The following is a 12,135-nucleotide window of genomic DNA, read 5'->3' as shown; positions in this document are numbered from 1 at the left end:
TATTCCACCGGATATTCATCGTGTGTATTATGGTCCCCTCAGCTTCTTACTTCTCCAAAAGCATGACATGTGCCTCTCGCTCTCTCTATATATACCTCTTTCCTCTCATCCTCTTCACCCCTTCACTCCACCATTAACAAACATAAACACTTCGTTCTCGTCATTCTTCCTTATCCTTTTCTTTCTATTTCTTCCCACTTAATAAACAACGAACTGGTTACCATGCCTGAGGCACCAAAAGAGTATGACCTGGCGGGTGAGAACAAGAGGGTCCTGGACTTTCGAGTATGTCTGCAAACGCCGACGTTGTGCAGAAAGACATCCTCGATGAGATCCTGTCCCGTAATGTCGGTGTAGAGTATCTACGCCGGCATGGCCTTGAAGGCCGCACGGACCGGGACACCTTCAAGAAGCTTTCCCCGTCATAACTTACGAGGACATCCAACAAGATGTTCTTCGCATAGCCAATGGAGACACTCTCCAATACTCACCTCAAAGCCTATCTCAGAGTTCTCACTAGGTGCCAATAAATTAAAACTCTTCTATTCATATTTCTATTTTTTTTAATTTCTCTTGTTAGTGTTGGTTGGTTGGTTCTTATTATTATGTTTTCTTTTTAAAGATGAGAAATTTGAGAGCCACTTTAGTGGAAAGTCACTTAAAGAGATTCTCCTTTAAAATTGCTTTCTCAATTAAGTTTTGCTTTTAATGTTAAATGAAACAGACACTTATGTAATTTTAGTAATTTTAATTCCTATTAAAGTTTACATGGGGTTTACCTTTAAATATTTTTTTTAGTTTAACAAATACACTAAAATTACCATAATTTTGTTACTTGACAAATTTCAGATGTTATTGAAATATTGGTGTTTCAATAGTGTTAGCTATCGATATTAATTAAAAGGAAATAATATACAATATATTAATTAAAATTAATGGTTAAAATTAATGAAATGGTATTTTAGAAACTTTTGGAAATTTTTCTACACACAAATAACAACAACTTTATTTTTCTTTTTTGTGTAGCTCTGGGACATCAGGAGGAGAGAGAAAGCTGATGCCAACAATTGAAGAAGAGCTAGGAAGAAGGTGCTTGCTTTATAGCCTATTAATGCCAATAATGAGTCAATTTGTGCCTGACCTAGAAAAGGGCAAAGGCATGTACCTTATGTTCATAAAATCCGAGTCTTGGACACCTGGGGGGATAGTGGCTCGGCCAGTCCTCACAAGCTACTACAAGAGCCCTTATTTTAAGGACAGACCCTATGACCCATACACTAACTACACAAGCCCAAATGAAACCGTCCTTTGCCCTGATTCCTACCAAAGCATGTACTCACAACTTCTTTGTGGCCTTTGCCAAAACAAAGAAGTTTTGAGGGTTGGAGCTGTTTTTGCTTCCGCTTTTATTAGGGCCATAAGGTTTCTTGAGAAACATTGGGTCCTACTTTGTAACGACATAAGGACCGGATCTCTAAATCCCAATATCATCTCTGACCAGACAGTCAGAGACGCCGTGAAAAAGATTCTTGATAAACCCAATCCGTATCTTGCGGATTTTATCGAGAGTGAGTGTAGTAAGAGTTCATGGCAAGGGATTATCACGAGATTGTGGCCCAACACAAAGTATGTGGATGTTATTGTGACAGGAACTATGTCACAATATATACCAACATTGGATTACTATAGCAATGGGCTACCACTTGTGTGTACCATGTATGCATCAAGTGAGTGTTACTTTGGTGTGAATCTAAATCCTCTTTGCAAACCAAGTGAGGTGTCCTACACCCTCATCCCTTCAATGTGCTACTATGAGTTTTTGCCGGTTAACCGGAGCGACGAGGTCACCGGTTCGCTTCACATGCCAAAATCGCTCAATGAGAAGGAGCAACAGGAGCTGGTGGAGCTTGTGGATGTTAAGCTTGGCCAAGAATATGAGCTTGTGGTCACAACTTTTGCCGGTTAGTTTCTAATTTTGTACATCATCTTCTCTCCATTATATTTTAGAATTTATAAACTTATTATAATATTAAGTTAAATAAAATAACTTTATATTATTGTCCTGTTCAATAAACATATGCAGTCTTTTTGTTGGATACATCATAAATGTCTAACGACCATTTTACTTTGGGCATGATTATGTCTCTTCCCAAAAAATCATATTTTTGCACTACACGACAACACTGATATAAAAAACAGAAATGATTTTTCAATACCCTTTTTTTAAATCGATACTCATCATTCTACCGTTATTGAATTATTTTGCGCAACTCACACTCTAATATTTAAAATTTTTGTTTTTTGTATTATCACGTTAAATTAGATATTGAAAAAATATTTTATTTTTAAGTGATTCTTGTAACGGTAAAGCAAACGCATATCTTTGGTTAATTCATATATACTTGTGACAATTTCAGGCCTCTATAGGTATAGAGTGGGTGATGTCCTAAGGGTGTCCGGATTCAAGAACAAGGCGCCACAATTCAACTTCGTCTGCCGGAAAAATGTTGTCCTAAGCATAGATTCCGACAAGACCGATGAGACGGAGCTCCAAAATGCCATGAAAAATGCCGTGACACACCTCCTCCCCTTCGATGCGACCGTGGTCGAATACACCAGTTATGCGGACACCACAACCATCCCGGGCCACTATGTGCTCTATTGGGAACTTGCTCTAAACGGTGCGACACCAATCCCACCGTGCGTGTATGAGGATTGCTGTCTTGCCGTAGAGGAGTCCCTCAACAGTGTGTACCGGCAAGGACGTGTGTCCGACAAGTCGATTGGGCCACTCGAAATAAGGATTGTGGAGCAAGGAACCTTTGATAAGCTCATGGACTATGCCATAAGCTTAGGTGCATCAATTAACCAATATAAGGCACCTAGGTGTGTTAAGTTTCCACCTGTGCTGGAGCTATTGAACTCAAGGGTGGTTGAAAGGTTCTTTAGCCCAAAATGTCCAAAATGGGTCCCCGGACACAAGCAATGGAGCAATGGTCAGAACTGAATGAATGAAGACTGAAGTAGCATGATTAGAAAAAATATGAACACTATGTTATGTGGTTGAGTAGGTTTTTTTTAACAATGTTCCTATATGGGCATCTTAGGTTAATTAAGGCTTCTTTAGGCCCCCTCTCTCTTTAAGTTATAGTTGATGTTTTTAATTAATAAGTTGCATAATGAATAGTAGTGATGTGGAACTTAAATTAGCCAATGTAAAAAAGCAACAAATTCCACCCTACTCTAAATCGTGTTTCTTTGTATCCAGTTAAATTGAACTTTTTTTTTTTAATTTGGTGATACTTTTTTTATTTTTTTCCTTTTGTGGAAATGAATGATAACGTTCCGTTGGGAAGCAATCATGCAATAATGCTTCGTTTGCGCACTGAATTGAAGTGTCAATGGGGTTGCTTATTTCCAATTAAGGGAAACGAGTAAGCCTTTCACTTCTGAACTTTATTTTTCTATTGTTTTCAGGGGAAAAAAAGGGCTAATTATCTATTTGTTACCCCAAAGATTTAGTGGCCGATAAAATTTTTTTACAATATTTAATAAATATTTAAAAAGTACGCAAAAAAATTGAAATAAAATTTATTTCTAATTTTTCTTTTTATTTTTCAAAAATATAGTAATTCATAATTAAAAAATAAAAAAAATTTACCTAACATAAAATTACTAAATTTTAATAATAAAAAAATCTTTTTTTAATATTAATTACAAAAAATTACATCAAAATATATTTTTTAAAATTTTTTAAAATATATATTTAATATCTAATTTTTTATCATATTTTTAAATTTTTTAAAAATTTATTTGTTATTAATATTTTTTAAAATTATTTTAATTCACAATGCAAATTTTCAGATACCATTTTTTCGATAGTTACACACAACAAAAATATGCATATGTACTAACTTTTTCTGCCTTGTTTCCACAATTCCACACTACTTGAGTCCAGCTAGCTTACCAGTCACACAAAAATAAATTATTGGAAGACAATACGTCCCTTAAAACTAACATATAAACAAGTTTATTTAATTTGGGTATATTTTATTATTTATTATCAAATTTCATTTCTCTTATATTTCTAAACAAATAGAAGCTCAGGCGTTAGGATTTTTCTTCAATTCATTATGAAATGGAAAAAAAATTGTACTCATTTTATTTTAAATTTAATTTTCATGTAATAGTATAAAACGTTAAAATCTATTCTTTTGAATGAATATTCATGCGATTAATATAAAAAATAATTATTTATTGATGTGCATTGTTACATAATTAGATACACGTGTAAAACTTATTTATACAGTATATCAAAATTAAATTTTTTATGTTAAACACTAATTAAATATGCATTTGTTGTTTTTGAATATAAATATAAGATCAGATCTATTTTTATATAAACTTTAAGTTTAAGCTAAAATTTAAATTGAATGTATAAGATAAAATGAATAAAAAGGACCTATTTAAAATTAATGAGAAAAAAAGAGTAATAAATATATAATTTAGAACAAAGAGAATTAATAAAAAATATTAGAGACTACACTTTTAGCAATATTAACTAATATTTTGGATTAAAATTTAGAATAAAAATAATTTGTCTGACCGAATTTAAAAAAATGTATGATAATATAACATTGCTAAATTAATAAACAACACGCTTTTATGAATGTTGATTGGATACTAGTCTTCTTGGTGAAAGTGATGGCTAGAAATGACTCCAATTCCGCTTATCTCTCACAATGTCTTTTAAGAATAACAATATTGTAGTATTTTACTCATAGGCAACACTTTATATGGATATTTATTAAAGTATGATAAATGGATAATGAATATTAATGTCATGCATGATACATTTATAAAAAGTTAATTTTTTTATTCTTGATAAACATATTCTCAAATTATTTAAACATCATGCATTTTTTTTAATATGACATTTTAAGAACATTAAAAAGTTTCTCAATTAAATAAATGCTAATGAGGGTAAAACAGATGTTTAGAGTTTTTAAACTATACTATGTCTATATAACCATACTATGTTTAATTTAAGAGTAAAATCAACTCAGTTTGCTTAAATAGAGTTTATTTAAAATTTTTAATATTATCTAATCTAAGTGAATCTATCTCTATATATTTTTTTTAAATATAAAATTTTTTATGCATTTGTTTCAAACAATTTAAACTCTCATATTTGACCTATTTTTATGTTTTTAATATGTAGAATTATATTATAAATGTCTCTTTAATAAAAAATTTTTAAATAAATTTTTTATTTGTTATACATAATTTTTTTATTCAACAAAAATTAAATTCTAAATTTTTTTAATCATACAAATTTTAATATTATATTATAATATTTTTTTAAAGTTTAAATTAATAATAAAATAATAATTATATAAAAAACACTAATAATATAGAAAGAACAGTTTTAGTTGGAACAAATAGTTGTTGTATCATTCTTATCACCGAATTCTATATTTGCGTAAGATACAGAAGTCTCATGTTTCATCATCTTAGGATAAATCCTTTATCCTAATCAATTTTAATCATATCATATTTTCACAAAGTCCGATTCTTAATAATTATGATTATTTTATTTGAATATATGACTCTTTTTCCTAAAAAATACAATTCGCTCAGCACTTCACCTTACATCAAGTAGTATTACAATTGGTGAAGGTTAATTAACTTATTTAAAACATGAGGAAGAAAAAAATGAAAAATAAATATACAAAGATATACTATACCATTGTAAACAAAATTTATATTGATAAATAAGATTGTCAAAATAGATGAATATATGTATTAACTTATTTAATTATTTTTAAAAAAATAAAAAAAATTAAAAATATTGTTAAGTAGTTATATTTTATGTATTTTATGTACTCTTATTATATATTTATAACCATACATTAAATGTAACAAGTTAAACTAATTTCTATTCTAATTAAATATTAAAATGACTAATTAATTATAATGGAGCCCACGTCTAAATAATAGAAAATGATTTAGATAACACTAGTCAAAATAAGACGTTTGACAATTTTGGTTTTACTAAATATGAATTAAATATATTAGTCTGTAAAATAAATAGATTGACATCTTTTAATTTCTTATCATTTTTTTTGTTTAGTTTTTAACATTTTTTTAATAATCAAATTCAAATATTTCAAATTTAATTAGCTCTTAATAGTGGGGCAATTTAATTTTGAAGGTATATGTATAGTTAATAACTTAATATATAATTATCCACTAATATAAACTATTAAATAGATCAAATCAATTCATATTTGAGAAATATTAAAAAATTATTAAAATTTATTATTTTTGGTTATTAATTAATTATTGATATTTAAAACTTAAAGTATGAACTAAGAATCTAAGATATGTAATTTGATTACTAAACTAAAAAAATTGGTTAATAACTAAAAGTGATAATTCAATACAATAAATTTTAAAAATCATCTATATTTTTCTGTTTAACACAGGTATTGATTGATGAGTACTATCATAGATATTTTAATCTGAAAGATAAAATATCTGTTGTGTGCCCCAATCTAAACCTACGACAGTCTATTCTCAACCTGAAAATTTGCCGACAAATGACAGAATTAATAATAATAATAAAAGAAAATTAAATCAAACTTCTTTAATTATTGTGTTAAATATTTTATTTAGTTTCTTAAGATAAACACTATTTGAATTAAAACTCAAAAAATGACAGACACATCCTCACTGAAATCACTTCTTCACTGAATTCAATTAGGTTTAAAGTAATGGTTTTTCAGAATAAGATTTGAATATACACGTTTCAATTAGGACCATTAGAAAAATAGAAAAGGGAACATAAGGAGCAGAGTATTGTTCCCTGTTTCCTACATTCTGTGAAACAAAACAAAGTAAGAGTTGTTTGTTTTGAATTTTTATTATTGTAAAGTGTTTTATCACGGACACAATCATAAATTGTGTATATCCCTCTGACACAAATTCAAAAGAAGAGACAAATCCATGTATTCAGGGACAGATTCTGTTATCCTTATTGGCCCATGTGAATCAATACGATCCTCTTGCCAGTAGTGAATAATTGGAGATAAATACGTGTGTTATGCACGTTATATTTTTGTTCAGTTTTTTCGTCCACTTCGAATAATTGTTAGGACCCTTTGAATCTTCACCTATGTACCCCCATATAGTTGCGTTATTTCCTTAATCACTCTTCCAGATTAACGTAAAATTATTTTATGTAAAATTTTTAAATAAAATTAATAATTAAAAATATTTGATAATATTACTTATTTGGTTAAATAAAAAATATTATATACATATTAAAAATAATAATATTAAATATATACTAAAATCAATTATTAAAATTAATTATTAGTATATAATATATTAAAAATAAATTATATATATTTTAGTAGTTAATTTTAATATATAATAGTATTTTGAAAAATAGTTAGTATGCATTTACTGTATTTAATACATAATATTATTAATTTTTGTAATATATTTTATATTTTAGCATGTATTTGTAATTAATTTGATGATTAATTTTTTACATATATGTAATATAATTATTAATTATTATTATCTAATAATTTTTAATTACCAAATTTACTTAAAGATAAATGTATATAAATTTTTAGGTTAAAATTGACTAACATAAATATATGATATAATATAAGATTTGCGAACTTTTTTATTTAAACAGAGAAAATATCATAAATATTCGTACAATTTAATGTAAATTATTATAACCTATAAATAATTTTTATTTTTAGTATTTTTTGAATTCACAACTAGTTTTAGTTCGACCACTACAAGAAAAATGTCTATGGTCACACTTTTTTTTGTCACGTTTTAAAAGCGTGGTCAAAAGTGGTCAATAGCCACATTTTACAAGAGTGGCGATTGACTAGAGATTTGGCCACGTTTTTTCTTGCTACGCTTAAAAAGATTTGGCCATGTTTTTTCTTGCTACGCTTAAAAAGTATGGCGAAAGGAGTCTATGGCCACGCTTTTATGAGAGAGACAACTAATTCGAGATTTAGCCAAGTTTTTTTTGCCACGCTTAGAAACATGCACACTTTTAAAGGTTGGCGACCGAGATTCGTTATAGTGACGTTTTAAAAACGTGTCCGTTTCTTACAACTCTTTTGGCACGCTTCAAAAGCGTGGCCAAAAGGTCCTCGTACAAAATAAAATAAAACGCTAAGTTTTACTTCCTTATTCAAAATGATGCTTATCTCCATCATTCAAAACCCCCTTTCTCTTCAAAGAACCTAGGAGACCAGAACCCTAAAAGCTTCGAAGAACCCCTTTTTGCCACGCTTTAAAAGTGTGGCTGTATATCTTCATATTGCGACGTTTTAAAAACGTGGCCATATCTCACATATTGTCATTCTTTAAAAACGTGGTCATATCTCCCACATACGGCCACGCTTTTAAGCGTGGCAATATGTAAAAAGAGTGGCGATAGGTTATCAAAAGCGTGGCAATAGAGCAACCGCCATGCTAACAGAGATAACCCTTTCAAAAGCGTGGCAGTAATCTAAAAAACGTGATGAAAAGCTATCGTCACGCTTTTTTCAACTTTTCGCCACACTTTAATAATTAACATTTTTATAAAAAGAAATAAAATATATTCATGACTTTCTTGATATATAACACCGCCCACCAGTCTTCCTGTAAACCTAAATATTTTTAGTGAAAAAAAAAAAGTTATTGTCCAATGCAACTTTCAACATTACTTTGTTAATTCTTGGTCTATATTATTGCTCATTATTGTTCAAAACTTTCCATTATTTTATGCCTAACTTAATGCAAATTATACATCTTTTATAATAAAATTTATGGGAGTAAATAATTAAATTTATCTTTAAAAAATAATTCATCTTTTAAATTAGTCTTAAATTTTTTTTAATTAAATTTGTCTTTTAAAATTAGTTAAATTAGTTTTTTTTTGTCACTTTTGTTATTCATAGCATCAAAATTTGTTTATATAACATGTTAAGTGACACTATAGTACATACCTAATAATTCTAATTAACAACTAACTTGATAAGTTTATGAAATCAAATCAACTACAAACAAAGGGATTTTAATGTCTTAATATCTTCCTTAATTTGTGATTGATTTAATCTAATTGCATAAACTTATATTATATTACTCATCAATTAAGATAAACGGGTATGTATTATGGTTATAATAGTGTCATTTGATGTATTACATCAATAAATTTAAACTCTGTCAAAAATAAAAGTGATGAAATAACTAATGTAACTAACTTAAAATTTTAAAAAAATAAATTTCATTAAAAAAATCTTTTAAAAATAAATATAAAAATTATTAATTTTTCAAAAATAAATTCGACTATTTATTCAATCCCTTGAATTGAGTTCCTATTATTAATTCGATTTAACAACTCGATCCTTTGATACCATTCGTGGTGTGTTCAATTTGTACAATATAAATATTTTGACATGGGACTCAAAGTGATATATACATAAAAAATTGAATTTGGATGTATTAATGATATAAACGGTTTTATATAAGTATTTAACATCAACTGTTACCTAGATCATTTACTACAAAATGAAAAATTAAAAATATTTGTTAAATGGTTACATCTTGTACTCCTCATATATTTACACTATAATTAATTATAGTCGTATATTAAATAATTAGTAAGTTAAATTAATTTTTATTTTAATTGATATGTACTAAAATGACAAATTTGTTATAATTGAACTTATATTTATTGTTAATAAAAAATAATTTAAATAACATCAATAAAAATAATTAATTTCTATAATATAAAACCCTATAATTGAATGATTTTATAAAATAGTTTACATATATTTTTTTAATGGCTTAAATAAACTAAAAAACAATAAAAACAAAAAATTGCAGTGTACATATATATATACATATATATATATATATATATATATATATATATATGTTTTGAATAAAGTGAATATATACAGAGGAGGGGACAATAGGAGGTAAGAAATCAATAGCCTTGTCTGTGGAACCCATACCAGTAAAGAGGAGTGCGTTGCATGCCTAGGAGTCTGGAATCCGAAAATTAAGGGATAATAAGGCCTTCCATGGAATCATCTTAGTGGCTACAAGTCTTGATTGTTGCCACGTGAAAAAGGAGTTTAATTGATCCGGTGTAGTAAGATTATTAGGTATTGACTATGACTACAATAGTAGCAGAGTCTTCTTCCATCTCTGTTTCAGATAAACACAGCAACAAAAGAAGGAGGCAAAGGGACCCACACATCACAGAAATTTACATGCCATTGTCTTCCATTTACTCCTAGTAATGTTAATAACGTTTTGGGCATAGCAAAATTACTTTTAATAATTGAAAGAAGGATGTCGTTTTGCCTGGAAAAAAATTTTAAAAAATTTTATAATAGAAAAACAAGATTTTCGTTTTGTGATTTAATTTTTTCTTTAATTATGAAAATAGAAACGGCATTAATTAAACAAATTTAAAAATAAAAGCTAGTCAAAACGTTACTAGTGTGTTACAGAGAAAAAAGTAAAAAAATAATGATATTTTTTAAAAATGTCAACGATCTTTTGTATTTGTTCAAATAAAAAAAATAAAGTATTATTTTGTCTTTAACGTTTGGGATAAATCTTAAAAGTTATTTATAACATTTCAATCGTTCTATTTAAATCCCTAACGTTTTAAAATTAGTTCAATGTTTTGCTGTCATTAGGAATCCGTTAACAGATTTTGATGGTGGGACAAAATTGAGACGATTTTGAAATGGCAGGGACTTAAATAGAACAAAAACGTTAAAGACAAAAACAATACATAGAAATAAATTTTAATTTTATCCTTTAATAATATCAATTTTTTAATGTATATAATATTCAATTATTTTTTAATCACATCTAAGTAAATTATACTTAATCACACTACTTTTATTTTAAATAAATTTTTTATATTTTTATATTAACTTATAACTTTAAGTATAAAATTATAAAAAAAATAAACTTATTTAGAATGAAAGTAATGTGATTAAGTGTAATTTACTTAGTCACCAAAAAAAATGTAATTTACTTAAAAATGATTAAAAAATAATTGAATACTATGTACACTAAAAAATTGATATTATTGAAGGATAAAACTAAAATTTATTTCTATGTATTATTTTTATCCCTCAACGTTTTCGTCCTATTAAATCCTTAACGTTTCAAAATCGTCTTAATTTTGTCCCGCCGTCAATTCTATTAATTGATCCTATCGATTAGGGCTTGAAGTGAGTCAAACCAGCTCATGAGCCAGCTCGAGCTCGGCTCGTTAATAGTTCGATAAGCTAAGCTCGTGAGCTGGTGAGCTAAGCTTGAATCTGAAATTGAGCTCATAAATTAAAGAGCCGAGCTTGAACTTGGATAAACTCATCTCATTAGCTTGTGAGCTGGCTCGATTATATATATATATATATATATATATATATATATATATATATATAGTATATACTTTTAATATTATATATACATATAAAATAGTAATATATAATTATATATATTAATGATCTTAATTATTTAAAATTTTATATTTATTTATTACATATAATTTTGATGTAGGACATAAATAAAAAAATTATATTTATTGATAGATAAACAATATATAAAATTGTTCTTTTTAAATATTTTTTAAAATATATAAGTTATAATTTATTGATATAAAATTATAAATTTTGTGTTTATGTTTCTATTATTTGAGCCAGCTCGTGAGCTTTAGCCAGCTCGTGAGCTTTCGGTGAGTCGAGCTTGAGCTTAAGAAATATGCTCGATTGTTAACGAGTCAAGCCGTGAGCCAAGCTCAATTTTGGTGAGCCAAGCTTGAGCTTGGTCTAGCTCGGCTCAGCTCCAGCCCTACTATCGACATTCGAGAGGACAACATTGAGTCAATGCTAGGGACTTAAATAGTGCAATTGAAACGTTAAGGACAACTTTAGAACTTATCCAAACATGGACAAAAACGATACTTTATTCAATAAAAAATATAAAACTAACTATAAAAAACAATAGTGTTGCGTCAAAAAAATATTTTTTATTTTGAAAAAGAGCTTAAATTGTTCTTAATCTTGAGGAAGTGAAACAATT

The 12,135-nt window shown here is 27.7% G+C and overlaps 1 protein-coding gene across 1 annotated transcript; it reads left to right on the top strand.

Moving 5' to 3' along the window:
- The first annotated feature begins 999 nt into the window (after positions 1 to 999).
- Positions 1,000 to 3,267, top strand: LOC130944760 (indole-3-acetic acid-amido synthetase GH3.5-like). Its single transcript, XM_057873264.1, has 2 exons — positions 1,000 to 1,961; positions 2,418 to 3,267. The coding sequence occupies exons 1-2, from the start codon at positions 1,058 to 1,060 to the stop codon at positions 3,005 to 3,007; spliced, it is 1,494 nt and encodes a 497-aa protein (XP_057729247.1). The 5' UTR covers positions 1,000 to 1,057; the 3' UTR covers positions 3,008 to 3,267.
- The last annotated feature ends 8,868 nt before the right edge of the window (positions 3,268 to 12,135 follow it).

Source organism: Arachis stenosperma, chromosome 8 (genome assembly GCF_014773155.1).
Source record: "Arachis stenosperma cultivar V10309 chromosome 8, arast.V10309.gnm1.PFL2, whole genome shotgun sequence".
Lineage (NCBI taxonomy): Eukaryota > Viridiplantae > Streptophyta > Magnoliopsida > Fabales > Fabaceae > Arachis > Arachis stenosperma.
This window is presented reverse-complemented; position numbering and strand designations above follow the sequence as displayed.